This window comes from Echiichthys vipera, assembly GCF_963691815.1.
Source record: "Echiichthys vipera genome assembly, chromosome: X".
In the NCBI taxonomy this organism is placed as follows: Eukaryota; Metazoa; Chordata; class Actinopteri; order Perciformes; family Trachinidae; genus Echiichthys; species Echiichthys vipera.
Window position 1 is genome coordinate 20573092 of NC_139825.1, and position 20542 is coordinate 20593633.

General features: G+C 38.2%; 1 protein-coding gene across 2 annotated transcripts in view; it reads right to left on the reverse strand.

Moving 5' to 3' along the window:
* The window catches only part of col2a1b (collagen, type II, alpha 1b), a 50597-nt gene that overhangs the window by 17060 nt on the left and 12995 nt on the right, over positions 1 to 20542 (reverse strand). For both annotated transcript variants that reach the window (XM_083939002.1, XM_083939001.1), the window contains 21 exons: positions 19721 to 19774; positions 17796 to 17849; positions 16421 to 16474; positions 15562 to 15615; positions 15419 to 15472; positions 15118 to 15162; positions 14945 to 14998; positions 14680 to 14724; positions 14441 to 14494; positions 10175 to 10273; positions 9553 to 9597; positions 9127 to 9225; positions 8736 to 8789; positions 8333 to 8440; positions 7932 to 7985; positions 4793 to 4891; positions 3039 to 3092; positions 1741 to 1839; positions 1355 to 1408; positions 496 to 549; positions 40 to 93 (listed from right to left, as the gene is read on the reverse strand). In XM_083939002.1, coding sequence (XP_083795128.1) covers positions 40 to 93; positions 496 to 549; positions 1355 to 1408; positions 1741 to 1839; positions 3039 to 3092; positions 4793 to 4891; positions 7932 to 7985; positions 8333 to 8440; positions 8736 to 8789; positions 9127 to 9225; positions 9553 to 9597; positions 10175 to 10273; positions 14441 to 14494; positions 14680 to 14724; positions 14945 to 14998; positions 15118 to 15162; positions 15419 to 15472; positions 15562 to 15615; positions 16421 to 16474; positions 17796 to 17849; positions 19721 to 19774 — 1341 coding nt within the window. The remainder of the gene's footprint in view (positions 1 to 39; positions 94 to 495; positions 550 to 1354; positions 1409 to 1740; positions 1840 to 3038; positions 3093 to 4792; positions 4892 to 7931; positions 7986 to 8332; positions 8441 to 8735; positions 8790 to 9126; positions 9226 to 9552; positions 9598 to 10174; positions 10274 to 14440; positions 14495 to 14679; positions 14725 to 14944; positions 14999 to 15117; positions 15163 to 15418; positions 15473 to 15561; positions 15616 to 16420; positions 16475 to 17795; positions 17850 to 19720; positions 19775 to 20542) is intronic.

A 20542-nucleotide genomic window follows, 5' to 3' on the forward strand; every position in this document is an offset into this window, starting at 1 on the left:
TTTTCAATTTCAGGTAAAGGTTTGAGCTGAGAGACTCACCTGGAACCCTGAGGGACCAGGCTGTCCTTGCTCTCCTCTCTCTCCAGCTGAGCCCTAAACAGATAATCCATAATCACAGTCAACATACATCATAAACTACATTAGTCTTTTATGTTTCAGATGGGGGGGGGGGGGGGGCATTTAGCTTTATCTCTGACAAAAATACACAATATAATGAATCTTTTTTTTTTTTTTTTTTACATATTCTGTTAAACAGTCTTTTATTTAGCACATTGAAACACAAAATTCCAAAGTCTGTGAGTCAGTGACGCCATTTTACAATGTCCAGACATTTGTGTCAAGGACTTTTATTTTCTCCCAGACAGAGCTATCGTCAAGGCAGTCTGGGAAATGGAGATACTGAAGGTTGCTTCTAAGTGCAGACTAAGAAAACGGGAAAGATAATATCAGTGTTGATGCTATATGGAGTGGGATGGGGAAGACAGAGATACGTACAGAAGGGCCGGGGGGTCCAGCAGCGCCGGTTTCTCCATCTTTGCCAGGCAGACCCTGAGAAGTGGATGGAAGGGAGGGAGGAGGGGGAGGATGCGGGAAGGGAGCAGACAAATAGATAGATATCAACAGTTAAGCCAAAGGTGATGCTATTAAGTGGATAGACATCTGATAGCTATAATTGAGCTTTTCAACATGCTTCTCATGTGGGGGCTGAACTACAGAAACAGCAGCGGGGAGTCACAGTAGCCAGAGAATACAAAACAATCTACAAAAAAGGTTAAGGTTAACCTGCTCAATTATTCAAATATAATAACCTCTTTTAAAACAGATTTTAATTGTAGTGCACCTGACTCCTGGAATGCATTATAACACCTTAATTGAAAGAGTTTGTTACACAACTGTATTTTTTTTTATGATAAATTATTTTAATTATAATTTCTCTTCCCTGATCGAAAAATTCCAGGGCTTTTTTACACAACTGTATTTTATTTTACAACTTTATTATCTTAATTTATCTATCCAATTATTTTCCCTAATCATAAATGTTTTTATTGGCTTTCTATTATTTTTATGATGGTATCGCTTCTTCTCTGGAAGTGTATGTGTTTTGTATTTATTGTTGTTTTCTTTTAGTTTGTTTTTGGGAATGACTCAATGTCATTGCAAATTAAGGTCGTCCCATGAGTCTGAATACACAGCCTAGCTGATTAATTAATGATTTATATAAAGATGTATATCTTGAAATCATTGTGTCAATAGAATCTTCACAGACATGGTGATATCAGCTGAATGCTTTTTGTATTTTGAATTAACAGCACATGTAAGATCCATTTGGACGCAGAAAAAGTGAATAACTTACTCTCAGACCAGGAGCTCCACCCAGTCCTTTCTCTCCAGACTTGCCAGGCTCACCCTATTCACAACAGAAACAAAATGCAACGGTTAGTCACAGAGCTGTTGATTTGCTTGGTTCTACATCTATTTTGAGAGGAGAGAGGGTGAATGTCATGGTGCGCATCAAATAACATACACATGTATATCAGTACTCCAGGTGTTGTTGAACATGCGGGGTCTCTATTCTGGATTCAGGTACTTATTTTTAGCGGGGACAAATACAACAACAAAGACAACAAAAAAAGTTCTATTGGCCCAAACTATATTATGTTTAAACAGATATATCTGTCTATTTATATAGATAACACTTTATCTTCATATACATTTATTTCTTTTTATATAATTACTCACAGTAGCTCCCTTGGGTCCAGGGAATCCCATGACTCCAGGCTGTCCACGAGCGCCCTGTGGGCCAGGGGGTCCTGGGCGACCGTCCTCACCAGAGGCTCCCTGGTCAAATAAAATAATGTTCATTTATTTACAGAGCATATTTAAGGACAATGAATGATGATTAAAATGGTTTACAGAGAAATCCAGTCAGATAATCTAAGTAGAATACTGTATACGCATCACATATGCGTCAAAAGCTCTTGTACAAAAATGAGTGTGCGTTGAGGGCCAGACATGGAAAATGCTAAATTATATTTGGATTTAGACTGGAGATGTGGAATGGAGAGGAGTAATTGTGTGTGGAGGTTTGGAGTGGCGTCTTGCAGAGAAATGTCCACCATTCCCCCAGGATACGCAACAGTTACTCAGTTTGTTGAAAATGTTCTGCTCCTAAATAAATAAACCCCAAAGGGGTAAACTAAGAATGCTAGGAAGCAAAGAAAAAACAGATTGAATAATCTTTTAATCATAATCAGTCTGACCATATGCCAGTCCCTCAGTCAGTCGGTCAGTCAGTCACAAAATGAAACCACTGTTTAATCTGTATAGTCATCAAACCATAATGTTTAAAATGTTAAGTTATGTTAACATAAGCCAACATAAAGCATTAAAATATGCAGCATTACTTTTCATATTAAAGTGTTGGTGGGGTTGCACTGTAAGATGTATGAATGGAAACAGCTGCTTGGCGATTGTCTAATCTAGTGCCAAGCCATTGAAAATAATTGAGTTCATGGAGGTTTCAGTGAAGCGTTTCAGTGCGATACAAACATTTATAGGACTTTCCACTCGGTTAAGAAATGATGAATTGGCCTCACCACCTCTAACCTCTCAGACCTCAACAGCAAATCCATTACACATTATCAAATGACCCGAGGCACGCCCTCAACCCATTCTTCACACTGCTTCCATCTGGTACTGGGCAGGAAAACGGGTGTGTAGGTGTTACACAAGTACAGTTGAGAAAATTCTACAATCAATCTACAGTGTGTGAGACTTTGTCACAAATAAGACAGTTTAGCTTATGTGAAACATAAACCCCCCTGGGGAAGAGCCTGCTCGATAATGGGTGGATAAATCTCCTGCAATTGAATTTGATGAAACCACTTATGTGTCATTACGTGATGAGAGCATATTTGGAAAAATGACAAGTCTCTCCCTGATTGTTCTGCCTGTAAAAAAAAGAACACACAGCTCCTAATGCAGAGCGCTGATACATGCGGGGTGATTATTTTTATTGAAAAAAAAATGGGACTTACAGAAGGTCCAACTTTGCCTTGAGGACCAGCATCACCAGGGCGTCCAGTCAAGCCCTGCCATAGAAGAATAGAAACAGATGAAATCCACATGAGTCATCAGACACCTCTATGCCGACACAAGCTAAAGAAAGGTGGGAACATATGGCACCATGGGAAGCTGAAATTACACCTCTGATTGGCCACGTGTGCATCAAGAAACAGGTTTCCTTTTCATGGAAATAAATAAAATAAAATAAATGATGAATGCATGAAAGAACATTTAAGGTTACTGATGTTAATTGGCTCGGTTCCCTAAAGGTGCTTTTTTTCAAACTTCCACTGTGGTGATTGTACATGAATATTAACAACCACTTGTGCTGTGTTTGGGAAATGAAATCACTTCAGTGGGAAGCACGCTGTTCAGTGGAGAACATTTATGAAAGAGGGTTATTCTTAGTTTGGGATTAGAGATTTCATATTGTTAAAGGCGGACTGCTCCTATTTTAAACATAAAAGTCTGTTTACAGGTCTTGGGGAGTGGTATCGCATGTGTGAACAAAAAGTTGTATAAAGCCTTTTGGGGCTCCAGAGGGAGTTGTGAAAATTCTTATAAATTGATTCATATGTCACTTAAATCAGCATAAGTTAGGGCTGAAGATTACCAGTTTGAATATGAGAAAAACATTTAAGCACAGAGTTAGAAAGAAGCAAGCTTATCAGCCCTGTAACCCACTCCTCATCTCTGCTCGAGATTAGCAGCTCAAGGCTTCATTAGGCTCTGCTAACATAGAGTGCTTTAGGAATGAGTCCTTAAACCTGGAAATTAGTTTGCCTTTTTGCACTTCCACATCACTTGTCTGAAGGTCAATGGCTTTTTGAATTCATTTTTGGTTAGACGCCTGAAATAAGGCCCGTGGTTAACACAAGCTTAAGAAATTTTGTTGTTATTGTTGATTTTTTGTTTTGATTCTGCAACGTAAAATTCGTCACTCAACAAACTGCTTGGGAAATTCTCAAGTGTCTTAAAAAGGCATTTTCTAATAAGTTGCTAGATGAGACTACAGAGGTTGTCAAATGTCATCACGTCGAACATGCAAAGTCAGGTGAAAGCTTGTGGTGGTGACATTGTAGTCATGCTACCATGGTGTTTGTTCATAGCCTAGCATTAGCTTATTACTTCTGGATTACACTTAGGCTTCAAAGCATGAAAACATCATAAGCTTTTGTTCACCATAGAGTTTATCCCGCAATAATCCAATGGAAAAATCTCATTTACTTTTTGTCAATGGTAACAGGGCGACCTTCTGTGTTGGTGTACAAATATATTTCATCCTTGCAGCTTTCTATAATGCACTTGAATCTCCGATCAAACTGACGGTGGTGTAATTGCATTGTGGGAAAAGTAGGTGCTAGGTTTGACGAGGAAAAATAATGTGACTTAAAAAGAAAATATCTCTAATTCTTGATAGGTAAGGTTGTTTATCAGGCAGGTAGGACTTAATGGAAAAATGCAGTCGATTGCATTGTCTGAAACGTAGGATCCAGAAAGTTTTTTTTTTTGTTTGTTTTCTTTTAGAAAAAGCGACTAAAGCTCAGGATATTTGGGCCTCTGCTGATTCAATTCTAAGTCCCAAATTTAAGGATGTACAATACTGGAGCATCCCTTTATAGCAAGTGTTAATTAATGTCTTTTTAAAATGTTGTCCAATTAAAAAACCCACAATGGGTCATCGAATTCCAGATGTGTGGTATTATGAATGAAGGAAAGTGCTTACTCTGGCACCGGGCAGACCAGACTCTCCAGGACGGCCAGGGTCACCGTTGGCACCCTTGGGACCACTGGCACCAGCGGGTCCACGCTCACCAGGGGCTCCCTGTGTTAGGACAGAGAGAGAGAGAGAGAGAGAGAGAGAGAGAGAGAGAGAGAGAGAGAGAGAGAGAGAGAGAGAGAGAGAGAGAGAGAATAAAACAGGGGTTGGTCACTCAGTCAATCACTAAAGACTACTGGAGACTACTGGAGATGAGAAAATTAAAGTCTGAAATAAATGAAATGAAGACAAATGAAACTGTGTGGGAAGATAATGTTAAATAAATTGGCTTTGGTGATATAGGACATGTAGGTCACAAGTGCATGATGGAGTTCTGAGCTGTGCTGTCATCTTGTGGTCAACAGGTGGAGTTACAAGTGTCAATGCTTCCTGTTTGTAAGTTTCAGATGAACTGATGAAGAAACGGGAGTGCCGATTTATTTCACTCTTTGCTCGCTAATGGAAATATGATTTTTTTTCTAGATTAAATAGTAATTATGATATTAATTTGTGGTACAAATATCTTCCAGAGATAATCAGGGACAACAGAGTCAATAAAATGATCAGTGGAATTAATTATTTTGCCATTTTGCTTTATCCACTTATTTTTTTCAAGATTCAAGATTCAAGATTCAAGAAGCTTTATTTATCCCGAGGGAAATTATTTTGCAACAGTTTCAATACAAAGGTGGAAAAGGATCAGAGTAACAATAAGCATAAACATGAATCAAATCAAAATAAAGCTAACGTCAGATAAATCAAGCAATGAACCAAGTGTGACAGAGTGCAACAGACATCGTGGTTAAGCGTAGGTATATACAATATACAACAATACGCGCTGTGCAGTTTAGCAGCAGATTGAAATAAACTTTCTTTCTTTGCCCTCAGTGCAGTGCAGTCAGATATCTGAGTAACTACTCTAAAAAAATTTTAGCAACTCCCAAGTAACGACTGATCTCCAACTCAGTTTTGTGCTTTTAAATGCTTAATATCTTTGTAAATAGATTAATGAAAACTTATGCAGTTATGAAAACTTGCAACATTTGGTCTATTTCTTTCTAAAAGTATATGTCTCTGTAAGCGTTTTTATCTGAACTTTGGAGGATTTTGTTAATTTGACACATTATGTTGGAAAAGTAAAAGGTTTTTATTCATGAAGAACTTTAGACTACAAATCATAATTCCTAGATGTCTAGTTCTTTGAAAAATGTTTCTAAACATCTATTCTGAGCACTATTCTGCAAAATTTGGTCAGCTTGATGTCTCACCATTTATTTCATCTATCTATTTTTATGTATAATTCTATCATATACTCAATAGTTTTGGTGTTTTTGTTATTTTTAACAACTAATACCAGATGTTGACTTAATCAATATGATCTTTTAAAGTTTCTGTTATAGGGCAAACCTACTGGATGTTGTACAATATTATATTTATTCTAGTGAAAAATGATCATGTATTTTTTTAAATTTATTATTTTAGAACCTGTGTTGGCGACTGTGGATGTTTGTTTGCTGGAGTTATTTGGTTTTTGTGGTATTTTCCTGTGTTAGCCCTGATCAGAGGCCTGTTCTGTAAAGCAGGTTTACCAAGTTAGCCAGGCTTATTTCAGTTAGATTGTATTCCTAATGTCTTCTTTATCCATTTTGAAATTTAGAGTTTCTTCTAGTCAGACACATTCGTTATATGGTAAGGATGTCCTCTTACCTTTTCTTTCTTTCAGTTAGTCTGACTCATTTTCAGTTGATTCAGTTCAATTAGGCAAATTCAACATAGTTGAAGCTCAGTTACTCTGGCAACTTATTCTAGGAAACTATTATTAACCAAAGTGCCTGTAACACTGACTTTCATATTATTTGACTTTGTTAACTACCATCACTCATCAAAAAACATATATATATATATATATATATATATATATATATATATATATATATATATATATATATATATAATTTAGAGTTGATATAGAGCTACCCCTGCTGATTCCCCTGCTGATACCCCTGCTGATACCCCTGCTGATACCCCTGCTCACAAGCTGGCAGAACTCCTCCGGAGAGCAGTAAATATATGATGCTTTGCGAAATGCAACAACTGTGGACTGTTAGGTGAATTAAATTAAATAATGCTCATCATAAGGTTTTCTTTCATACATTTTAATTTAACCATTTGTTTATTCATATAGAAAGAGAAGGCTCTATATCTTTGAACAACAGCGCTCACATTTTAGTGCAGAATGTCAGATTTGATTTATGAAAACAAACATTGAATAATGTTGGTCTCTGCAAGAAGTAACTGCTCTCCTCACTGCCATTGTGTATCAGTTTTATTTGTGTTTGAGTGTCTGTACTTTAAAGAACTGGTTTAGCACCGACTGATTAGCTAGGTTCATTCATGTTTTGAATGTTTTGGACTTTCACAATTTTTGTTTGTTTTATGGAACGGGCCCCTAGAGTAGCGGCCCTAATTTTGTTGCATTCTGTACAATAACAATAAGATATTTCTAATTTCCAAAGTTGCGTTGGATTCATTTTCATGCAAGATGGAGAACTGCATGTCATTTTGAAACCCAAAGCGTGCTCACTTTCTGCTCTCTAAAAAAACATGCTGCAGCAGAATAATCTCAATTCTGCAAAGACTCTTCCAATGTAAGATGGATTTGTAAATTGTGATGACAAGTACTCCACAGCACTAGAATAGTAAGAGCCTTATCTTTTCCATGGTTGGATTTCAAGGTTACTGAGTCTCAGTTTGAATGCCAATGTGTAGGGGTGTGAGTCCCACAGCATGTTACAATATTGTGATCTAGGTGATTCAGAAAGTTATTTTCTCACAGCCATGGTCAAAAACAAATACAAAACCAATTAGAATATTGGACCAAAGCATTGTCAACAGCAATTTCCAAATGTAACATGCAGCAGATAGAACAATTGTCGATTTCACAGATTTACACCTGTGACTGTTGGAGCATCAGCTGCATGTATTTCCTTATGTCTTCCTTCCTCTAAATGTATGCATGTTCATTTTCTCTTTCAGAGCAGTGTCTCTGTTAACAGTAATAATAAACAGATCTCTCGGGAGCGAGTGTAACTGTGGTGATACTCACCTTGGGACCAGCCAGACCGTCTTGACCAGGGAAACCACGGTTACCAGGGGCTCCCTACACAGAAAATACAAAAGGGTCAGGGTTATGATTAAAACAACAATATCTAGGTCATGAATATCATTGTGGTCCTTAAACAAGTTCCCAGGTGGTGACCAAAACAATAAGATTTTATTTTATTCAAATTAAAATTTGATTTAAATGATCCTCATTAAAAATGCAGAAACAGTTTTACCAATATTATCTCTCTTGTGCAGTACACACCTCATCACTTATTTAACAGCAACAAAAACTTTCACATACAAACTTTGTGCGACGGAACTTTATCCATTTGTGTGTATGTTAAGAAACTAAAAATACACACATTAGCATACATTGTTTTTAACCAGTAAGATGGTACTCACTCTCTCTCCAGGAGGTCCAAGGGGTCCAGCAGCACCAGCCTCACCCCTGGGTCCTCTCTTGCCTTCTTCTCCTTGGGGTCCATTAGGTCCCTGAATACCAGGTGGTCCCTGTAAAACACATACAAAACAGAACATGTTATTACAGGAAGAAAGGAAGACTTTATGTGAGGAAACCTCACAGCACACATATTTCAGACCAAAAGAAAAGGGCATTACATTTGGTTCAATGTTTTGTATTTCTTAGACTACATGACAAACCCTCAGCAGTACTGGGTCCATTCAGATCATTTCTGTATCTAACTTGATCGTAGAAGTTTGTTATCCAAACTTTCTTTGGTGAGACACTGTCTACAGTAGATTTTTGTTGAACAGTTCAGGGTTTAAAAAACAAAACATTACTCACAAATTCTCCCTTGGGTCCAGCCTCTCCCTTGAACCCTGGGATACCTGGGTCTCCCTAAACAATATGGATAGACAGACAGACAGACAGACAGACAGACAGACAGACAGACAGACAGACAGACAGACAGGCAGAGAGAGAGACAGAGAGAGAGAGAGAGAGAGAGAGAGAGAGACAGAGAGAGAGAGAGAGAGAGAGAGAGAGAGAGAGAGAGAGAGAGAGAGAGAAAGAGAGAGAGAGAGAGAGAGAAAAAGAGAACAGGTTTTATTTATTTTTCTGATGTTTTTATTTAGAGCAGCAAATTGCAAACAAGCAGGTAGGAAAGTTGGAGCTAAACTGTTTCCACAGAACTCCAATGAATCTCTGCTTAGTGAATGATTCACTAAGTACGTACAGATGTTCCTTTGGGCCCAAGAGGTCCAGTAGCTCCCTGAGGCCCGGGAGGTCCACGAGGCCCAGGGAAACCAGGAGCACCAGCGATACCAGGAGCACCCTACAGAGGAAGACCATCCATATGAAGGGAGTTAGAGATGGAAAGCTGAAGTATTTGGGGTTTGTTCTGTTTATCTTTGTTTTATGGCTTTTTATGTGCATGCATGGTTGTATGCAAGTATGTGGTTGTATTTCCAATTATGTCAATTTCCTTTACGATGCAATAATACTGGCCTTGTATCAAATTTATCAGACATGAATACTATGCACACTAAATAAACGCTTGAAAAATGTCACCTGTGCTTCAACTGTACAATAGTTAATAGGGAGATATACAATTGGTCGTTGTCAGTTTGAAATACAGAAAAATAAAATCTTTTTAACTTACAGCTGATCCTTTGGATCCAGGGATACCATCTGTACCAGGGTTTCCCTGGAGAGGAAAAGAGACAAAGCAAGTGAATGCACTGCAATATTCTACAATAACCATGTCTGATAATGAGAGGTGCAAAGGCAAATGAAAACCAAACTGGACCCAAGAACAGTTTTTACTTGTACATGAAAGGATGGACAGGATTAAAACAAAAATTTGGAGTCGGGAAACCAGCTCTACTAAGGTGATACCTTTTAAATACGCCAGAATCATTAAAATGCTGATGCGATACTGAGTTGGATTGCTGGCAGCAGCCCTTTTAGGTTTGTTTGTGATTTTCTCGTAGGGACGAAGAGTCATCTTGACAACTTCTAATTTTCACAGATTTAGAAGCTGATTTTAGCACTAAAACGCTTTGTGAAACAGCATTTGGACTATTTCCAAAATTAGGACTGAAGCACTTTTTTTTAGTTCAGATGTTTGTTGAATATGGGCCCTGTTCGAGTATTAAACAGGATCAGTCTACAGTAGCAGTAGTTGCACTGCTTCTAAATTCTGTGTAGATGAAAACAGATATTCCCTCTCAGGCAAGGCTTTGTTATAGTTAATATACATATGTGGCTATAGCATCACTTACAGAAGCGCCAGAGGGTCCGGATGATCCGGGAGTGCCGGACTCTCCACGGGGTCCCTGAGCACCCTCAGGTCCACGAGCACCAGTAGGACCAGCTTCTCCCTGGTAACCAAAAGAGAAGAAAAATAAATTATATAAAATTAATATTAAGGCAAAGATCTTGGGATCGAAAACGTACGTTTGAAAACAATTGAAAATTACTACTGTAATGGGGAAGAGGGACTCTGTGATAATTGGATATGATAATTTATTGCCTTTCAGTGGATATCGTGATGAAATTATTGATATATCAATAGACACAATTTACCTTTAGGTAAATGTAGTGACTTGAACATTAATGGTAGATTTTTCTTTACAAAGAGAAGCATCTCTGTCACCTGACAGGTGGCTCTTTTTCACATCTACCTGTTTCTGTTTATCAGGAAGTCCCGTCATCGTTTGTTGTTTGTTTATAACTCACGGTGAAGACAAACATGTTCCCACACTGGTGAAGCAGGAGGATTTAAAAGTTCTGTTGTTTCTCAATCATCTTCGACTATGGCAGTGGCCATGGTGTGTGGAAAAGCGCAGCTTCAGGCTAATGCTAAGCTAAGGTCACACTCAAGCTTTACGCTACCGCTGGTGAGACCTGGCGACTTTATTTCAGGTAGCCCATTTTTGCACCAAAAAGATTTGAAAACTATGAAAGTTTAAAATTCTCATGTTCCCAGCGCGTGCGTCTGTAATTTGGTATAAAAAGTAGAGCTAGAGCTATAGAGCTATTTTAGTTGCTATTCTGTTTGAATATTGTTATGAGTGGTGTGTGCTAAATTGATTTTGTGGCAAGCTTCCTCCTTGCTGTCGTTGTTGTTGTTTGCTGCTACTTAAACATCACATCACTGTTGTCTTGCACACATTGCATTTAGCCATACAATGATTTTCCTGTTGCTTCAAAGTGGTTTGACAGGAAATTGCTTTTGTAACACACACTCCTTCTTCACACACTAAATATTTAGCTTAACAACATAACATATATTTGAACTCTATGTTACATCTGGCTTTATTATTCAGCATACACTAATTGCATCAAAATTTTGCTTTTCTATGGTGTATGCATTGCATATTTGCCAACCTTAAGCATATATGTTTTGTCATCTGCTGCTTTCCATAATAATAAAAAAATTGGTACTTAAACATGTAAGTCAGGGTTGTCAAACTCATTTTAGTTCATGGGCAACATACGGGTCAATTTGATCTCAAGTGGCTCAGACCAGTAAAACCAATCCAGCAAAACCTTTCTCGCATAGAGTTTCTTGTCAGGCAGATATTGTCCTGTTACTTGTAGGGGCACACAATTTTTTGCAGCCTTCAGCATGCCCTCACAAACTCACCCTCAGCATATGGCCTTGATGTCGATCTTGTTAGCAATCAGGTAGCTGCATCACTAATCTCACTTTTACAGACTGCTTTTTTCCCTCAAACTTGCCTTATTTATCTTCTTTGTTCTTAGTTGTCCTTGCATTTTTTGTTATTATTAATATTTACCATAATGATTCTGATAGTGGCGCAGAATATTCCTTGAGCACTGAAAGGTGCTGTGAACGCACCAATCACACTGACTTCCCATTTACCTCTGTGAAGAAATAGGAACTGGTCCATTTTTTTCTGGAAAACCTGACACTGTCCACTTTCTCCCTTTCTGACAAAGACATTTTTACACTGGAAGCTGCTGCATGCACAGTAGCCTACACTTGACAGTGTTACATAGGCTGTACAAAAGCACACGGGATCTATAATAGCATACCCAGCATAGGGCCTGTTACTCTTATTAGGACAGCGCAACCCCAAGTGAAAAACCAGGAATAGCAGCGAATTATATTGAAAAATCTGATATATATATCTTTTTACCTTTTATTTCTTCAGGGGGAGTACACTGAGTGCAATGCTTTGGAAGCTGCCCAGTACAACCACGGTATGATCTGCTGGCCACTGAGCAGAGCAGTTAAGGCCCTGTCTCAAGCGAGGGGCAAGCACTGCTTATTCACTTTCCTCAGATCCCCAGATTTATCCTGCCGATCCCACGGATCAAACCAGCACCAGGTCACAAGCTCTCTTCTTTAACCTTTAGACCACCATTGACCATAAATTACTTACTACTTACTTACTTAATCAATTTGATACGTCATCCATTGGCCCAGAATTGGACCCTTTGGTGGGCCAGCTCTGATCTGCAGGCCGGATGTTTGACATCCCTGGTGTAAGCGAATAATTATCTCCTTCTTAGCATGCTGATCTAGGTCCTTCTTAATTCCCTCTGTATTGTACCGGTGAGATCAGAGCATAGATACTTAATATATATACTTTGTACATTATATGTACACTATTCACATAATTCTGCTCTTAAATATAACACGGGTTAAGGTTGAATGCAGAGACAGTGTGAGTGCGCCCTATAGTCTCAAAGCGTTGTGTTGTAAATATGTGTATGTAACAATACATAACCAACTTCAGTTAATTTAATAATTCTGAGTGGGCTAATACATTACATATTATCTGGCTGTATAAAAAATGAAAACCATTGCTTCTTAGATTCAGTGTGTATGTATTAGTAGCATTTAAATGAACAAAATAATCTACTGACTGTCTTTTCAATGCCATCACAAAGTGTGCTATCCAAAGCCATGTGCCTAATGTTTTGCAAGCCTTCTGGTTCAATATAAAAATAAGACTTGTCTAATCTACAGTATGGACACTAGCCAGATATTTTACCTCACAGGTGGTGTGCAGCTTACAGCATGCTGGTGAATTGAATTCCTTTGCTATTGCTGCAGCTTTGTAGACTTTGCCGACTCCATAGTATTACATAATAGAGTGTTTTTAAAATAGTGATGTATTGAATTCTTCTTTTCCCAAAGCCAACTACCAAGGCCAATATCTTACTGGCTCTGAAACTTAGGTGAAAAGTGGGACAAAGGAAGGAATGTCTGTCAGTTTTATGATAAGTTATGGAAAACATTCTCAGCATTTTAGAGGCGATAGCTTGGCTTTTATACTGTAGATAATTTAATTCCAAAAGTGGAGCTGGGTAAAAGTTGTCTTGGTTAGATCTGTTCAGGTCACTGTTTATTCATTTGAGGTTCATTTTCATTTCATTTTGTGTGTTGTTTTTGTCTAGCTAGATTTTTATTGTTAGTCTTGTTAGACTCCTTTTTAACTGCAAAGCCTTGCTCATTATCCTCCCCAGGCGCTTTTCAGCCGTCCACTGAATACTTAGGATGGGTTAAATGCTGTAGGCAAATTTAACTATGTAATGCAACGCCTGCATGTGACCATTGATAAAGTTTAAAAGTTTAGTAAGTAAAAAGTTTAATAAGGCTCTGAGAAAAAAAAATGAAACAAGGCTGCATTTAATGACCTCTCAGGCTCCTGAAGGTACAGCACAACCACAACGTAACACAAGAGTTTTAACATTCCTCGCCATGGGACATTTCCTCGAATATTATAAAGTCACACAAAGACACACATTCACAGACCCACCTGCAGACGAACTAATGTGTTTATGGATGCAAGGTGATACGATACATAAGCACAGACACACATTTTCACATCTTGAGCCTAGCTTGCCCTGATTACTTCAAGGGAAACTCCTGGATTTTGTAAAGAGATACTCCATTTGTTATTCCTAAAAGACTTCCCAAACTATCAAGGGGCACACAGGAGAAAGCAATCCACCAGCACTGGGCCCTTGAGCACACAGCTGAGTCTGTCTGCCATCCAGGAGGAATAAATCAGACACAAAGCAGAGAGAAAAGAAGAAAGAGACAGTAAAAAGGGAGTGAGAGAGGGAGGATAACACTTCAAAACTCCCTCCTCTCTAATTTTCCACACAGATGGAGGCTTAATGGAGCACTTTTCAATACAGAGCAGCCGACTCAGATTTCACTTAAGCATTTCAACTTGTCCCCACAAAATCCTCACTGAGCTGTGTGCCGCCATTTCCTGATATATTTACTCTTAGGTTTGAATCAAGAAAGTATTCTTATTATGCAGAATTCACAAAACCCACATTTTTGCACCTGCTGTACACACAACTTTGTTTGTGTCTAGCAGTCCAAAGTAATGGGTCGACATTGAATTATGCTGGTTCTCATCGAAGGGAAGGGACAGATAGACGCCCAAAAACTTACACAGTTAGTTACTTACTCTCATTCATAGAATAATCACAACAAAGGTGAAGATGAAGAGGAAGAAGAGGGGATGGGGTTACTATTTAGATAACTTGTAACTTACCTTTGAACCAGGAGAGCCAGGGAAGCCTGGAGCTCCAGAGGGACCGACGGGGCCCTACAAAGAGGGAGAGACAGTCTGTCAGCTGAGCTTTTAATAAGGGACACTTCCAGGTGCAGAGACTCATGCTGCAGAGGTGGTTGTGTGTGAAGAAGTTGGTTGGGTTTCATACACAGTATGTATTACTAAATCTCAAACCAAAGGATGAAAATGATTCAAATGAGGTTAAAAATGATACTTACTGGGGGACCAGCAGGACCGGGCAAGCCATCATTTCCACGTGCTCCCTGAAATAAACAATACACTATCAGCACACGGCATCCAACCTGTGGTCCTATTTTTTTTTATTAGTGACAAAACATAACTGCTTTACACAAACTAGTACAGCAATCTCGTAACCCATGACTATCGGTCTGACGACAATTATAAAGCATTAATAAAGCAAAGTCAAGCATATAATCTATCTGTTGATTAACAGATACGTTTTAGACAAAAGACAACACTCACAGCAACTCCACTGGGTCCAGGACGGCCTCTCTCACCAGGCAAACCACGAGGTCCCTGTGTAGGTGAGAGAGAGGAGAAGATAACGTTTACAATCAGTTCACGACTATTACTTAGACTGGATTTGTACATCTTTTTGCTTGTTTTAACATGTTGTGACGTCCATAATTACACACCATCGGTCCAGGAGCACCATTCTCTCCGGAAGCACCAGCCTCACCCTAAAGAGAGGAACAATATTTGGCTGTTAGCATGGCAAGGCAACCTTAAATAAAGACGGTCTAGAGATGCTCAGCCACAACTACTCTTCCTGGAATCAATGAAAATGAATCCCATGAAAATTGTTACTGATGTTGTATTGTGCTGTACTCTATTCCATCTACTCCACAACGGCAACAAATAGTGACATATATAAACAAACAGTGAAGCGGTGCCTTAGCTGAAACACAGTGTGTACGCAAAGATATAAAGTCCTACCTTGGATCCAACAGCTCCAGTCTCTCCCTTTGCACCATCAAGACCTGGATAACCCTAAAAGAAAGAGGCAGTGCACCATAAGGTTAACACTAAACAACCACCTACTTTTCCTGAAAATCATTAATAGCAGCCAACACACTCACTCTGTGTCCCTTGATGCCAGGCAGGCCAGGAGTTCCTGGGAATCCACGAGCTCCCTATGATGCAAGAGGAAAGATGATGATGATTGATCTCAGCGTGCCAATATCTAAAAATGCATCTCAAGGAGAGAGGGTCTCGCGGATCAGCTATGAATGGGGATGCAGGTGTATCCTTTGTGGAAGTATTTTTGCACTCATCTTAGATGGGAGGGACTAGGACGTGAGGAGAGGAGGCAAGGAAAAGAACTGAGTATGTACAAACTAAATAATAAGAAGAGGGGTAAGAGTATAAACTAGTGTTGCTATCCCACTGTGTGGGAGCCAGTGGGTCAGACATCAGGATAGATTTCCCCACACACATTAAACATTGAAATCTATTGAAATGTACTTTTAAAGTCCAGTTTTGTCTCTAACTAATATTGGCCACATGGGATCTTCAGACCAAGATGAAAAATGATCTGATTCTTGGCTTGAGATGATAAATGACTCCATCTATACAGTAACCCATAATGTAATTATCATTAAAATAAATTACAGATATGAACTCTAATCACAATCAAATAGATCAGTCTTTAGAGTGATCCATCATTACTGTCATTTCTGGTGAGAGCTGCTTTATTGAATAATCAGTGTAAAATGTAGAAGTACACTGACAGTTTGAGTTGATTATGTTAGTCTGAAGGGACAACATCACTATAACTGTATGTGAAGTTCATTTGAGTATAAATGTTCAGATAAATCAGGCCTATTACCAGGCTGATAGCAGAAAGACAAATGCAATAAAATCTTACAGTATATCATTTTAGACTCCTCTTTAACAAAATGCTCAGCCCAAATGAATCAACAGACTGATAAATGTCACCTGAGGTCCTGAAGGTCCACGATCACCTGGTTTTCCAGGTTTTCCAGCCTCCCCCTAAAACAGAAATAGAGGAAAAGTTTAAATTTCAAATATTAAATTGTGAATTCAAATATTTAATCTTAGTTTCTCCTTTTAAAATGTAAAATATGGTACGTTATATTTAATGCAGTCGATGTGATGGTGAGAATGAGCACTCCTTGTGGACACATTGTAACATGTCATGTCTGCTGCCATCGTGTGGCTAAAAGTTGGAATTACATTTCCCTGTGTAAATTAGCAATATATATGTTTATGTTGTAGTATTTCAGGTTTGGCATGACACAGGCTGACTGAGGATCCCTTTTCAGACTTAAAAGAAGAATGAATGTAAGCTCCTTTAAAAATGCTAAAGATCTATCTATTGTTCTTATGCCTGACTGACACTGGTAAGCAATATATAAACCAGAGAATATGGTAAATGCCCAAATGTATGCCATTAATGTCATGCTCTACGTTATGTCTGCTGTGTGTTGTAAATCATAAATAAGTCATAGAGTGTGGTCTATACCTACTCTGTAGATTGTCCTGAGATAACTTTTGTTATGATTTGGCACTATAAATAAAATTGAATTGAATTGTTAGTTCACACCAGATTTGCAGAGTCAACATGGCCTGTTGATCAGATAAAGATAGATAGCTTTGACAATACCATCCATTTACAAAATAGTGTCAATACCATCCATTTACAAAATAGTGTCAAAAGGCCAGGAATGGGAAATTAATAAGTCAGAAGTGCCATACAATAATTCATTTCTCTCTCTGGTGGTTTTAGGTAGGGCTGGGTAGGGGTATTCGATACCTTGAGGTATCAACCAAAATAACCCGGTACCAAGTATCAAAACTTCTCCAGTCAATTGATACCTGCATTTGATCATTTTTGTACCCAGATCCAGAAAAAAACTACTTCTTGTCTGTATGGTTTTGCCCACAGCCAATCCCTGCAAGCGCACTTCATTTTAATGTGACGTGGGATTGGCGTGAGTGGTGCGGGGAAGTTGAGCACATTTGAACACTTTCAAAATGTATTAGTGTAAATATCATTTGGATGGGGAGGAGTGGTGGTGGCATTTTATACAGCGTTCACACGATATGTATCAAATGAGGTACAAAAAAAAAGACCAAAAGTACTCTATTGGTATCACGTTAAGGGTACTGGTATAATACTTTATTATAACAATACCCAGCCCTAGTTTTAGGTCAAATTTAGAGGACATTCAACAGAGGCGTTGATATTTTACAGTAGCTAACCTTCATTATGTGCGTATTGGCCTTGCCTGAGTTGCTGCTTTATGTAATTGTATGAACAGTTTTATGAAGTTGTCACAGACACACTTACATCATCTCCAGGTTTTCCAGAAGGTCCAGAGGGGCCACGTGGACCCATGGGGCCCTATTAGTAAAGAGAAAACAAGCAAAGGTGAGACACCATTTCCATTTATAACCAACAGAGGGCAACATCGCATAGTTTGGACTCATCATTTTTTTAGCATGTGGAGGCAACTCCTGCTCTCTTTCACTCTTAAACCTGAAACATACCTAGTCAAATTTCTCAAAATCTGATGTGAAATATTTTGAAGGAATATAATTTGAAGATTTTTTTTTTTTTTACATCACACTATTTGTGTGCATGCATGTAAACATAAACAGTGTATAACTGGACAAAATATGTAATTTAAACTTATGTTCATTTTGCACTAAAGTTCTCCATAAAATAAGAAAAACAAATCAACATAATTATTGCTTATAATTTGCAGTTGAAAATGAGCCAGCCAGCTAACCCATTTAAAGAAATGCTGATTAGGCAAGGTAAGTGTATTTATATAGCACAATTCAACAATGGGGGAATTCAAAGTGCTTTACATAAAACATTAAAAACATTGAAAAGAAACCCATATAAAATTACATTTAAATCGCATAAAAAATGGCATTTAAACATGCAAAATTACATGTGTTGTCCTTAAATAACATGGAATTAAAATGAACACGGCTTTCTAATTAATGTAAGCATCTGTTTGTATAAAAGCACATTAAAGGAGTGACATTCCTATACAATAAAGACAATATTACAAATCTTAATTACAGCATTACAATCAGAAGAGATCAGCAGGATTTATAGGCAAGATTAGGCCAAAAATATGAAACACATACTTTATTATGCTTATCCAAAATCCTTAAAAGTTAAAATGTTTCCATCGTTCTCTCTTTCTGTCTGCCAGTTTCTTTCTCAGCTTTCTCACTTCACGTGTGGGTATATGTCTACTACTTCTGTCACTATCTTTCTATCTAAATAACCTTTGTCTCTCTTTCCTTTGTTAGTCTGCCTTTGAATAAACAGGTGGAACAAGAGAAAAAACAACTTTTGAAGTAATGTTGAATTAAACAATGACCTGCAAACAGTATAAGGGATGCCAATATATTTTATTATTATATTCCTTAGCTGACTCTGCTAATTAAAGGCATCTTGTAATTTTCTGCTCTTGTGATTTCAAAGGCTAAAATGAACACTACTGTGACCCAATTACAACTGTCAAGTTATTTTTCTGGAAAGAAGCTTGATTTTAATCACACATAATGATATACCGGAACACTTTTAAAAGAGAAGGCACCTCAGAGGCTGCATATCTGAACTCCAAAGGAGCAGATTAACGCAGCAGTGGGGAGACCCTGCATTGTCTACCTGCTGAGGGGAAGGGGAGTAGGGTCGTCTGATTTCTGGAAGCTAAGTTATGAGTGAGTGAGGGGATAGAGCTGGGGCAGCAAGGAGGGAGACAACTATAAGTAGAACTTAAGAAGAACATAAACTGAAAAAGAAAAGGGGTTTAGTCTCCTGTCTGATAGGAGCTATTTACAACAAACAAAAGAAGCTGTCAGTGAGAGGAGGGGTAAAGAAGGCAAAAGAAAATCAAAGAGAGAAAACGGCAAATCTGCTCCCAAAAGAAGACAGCACAGAAGACATGTTCAGGCTTCACACAGATTTGGGTTTGAGCACAGAAGCATAGTAAGCGTTGACTGAAGAGGGTTGTAAATGTTGAAAAAGAAAGATTTGGGAGGGTCAAATAGAGAAGGATGTAAAAGTTAGTGGTGAGCAATAAAAGGTTAGAAAGTGTTTGGAGACTTTATGGAAATGTAATTTAGATACAATGAGGTAGCAGTGACTTCAAGTTTTAACACAAAGTAAAAAAGATGAGAAAAGGAGGTTTATAGCCTATAGAGCAAGTATTTATAATAAACCATATAGTGTGGACTCTGAGGGACACTTACAGACTGTCCGGGCTCTCCAGCCTCTCCTGGGTTGCCTTGGAAACCTTGTGGGCCCTGGTATGTGGAAAGAAGAGAGGCTGTTTGATGACATTTACATGCATTGCCTGACAGGAGGCTAAATTCAAATAAATCAAACATTTACTGCGAATGTACAGTACTAGAGCTGAAACAATTGGTCTATAAATCAATAAGGTAACTATTTTTTTTTTTTTTCAAACTATATTTGAATAAATAATGACTTTAAGAACATTTTATAGACAATTAATAAAGTAATAATAAAAAATAAAAAAATAAATCAGTCAGAACAAGTGATAGTGAAAATAAATAGTTACAGCTACAAATCTTACTGATGACAACTATTATTGTGTGACAACACTCATATAAAGGCCATATTACAGACTGGTTATGTAGTAAATCTTTATAAATTGTAGATAATTTAATAGCATATCTTAATTAACAGGTAACAGTTAAACCAGCAGTCCTGACAAACCTTTTTTATAGTGCACTGCATCATCTGTTCGTCTACATCGTAATACTACAGCTTCTCAAATATACACTACTTCCCTATATGTCATGTCATCTCCTTTGAGAAAGTCTACCCTGTTTGAAGTCTTTCTAAAAGCAGTCAACGGTATCCAAGGGGAAAATCTGTGTCTCTAAATGTGGGCTCACAAGTAATTAAACCATCAAGTTGAGGCATGTCAGCTAGCATTACCTAAACTTAATAGCTTTACTCAGGAGGCTGCGAGAGCTCAAAGGGCTACAGGTACTGTAGATCTTGGTTCCAGGCAAGAGCAGAGAAAGGTGGTGTACAGTATGTGT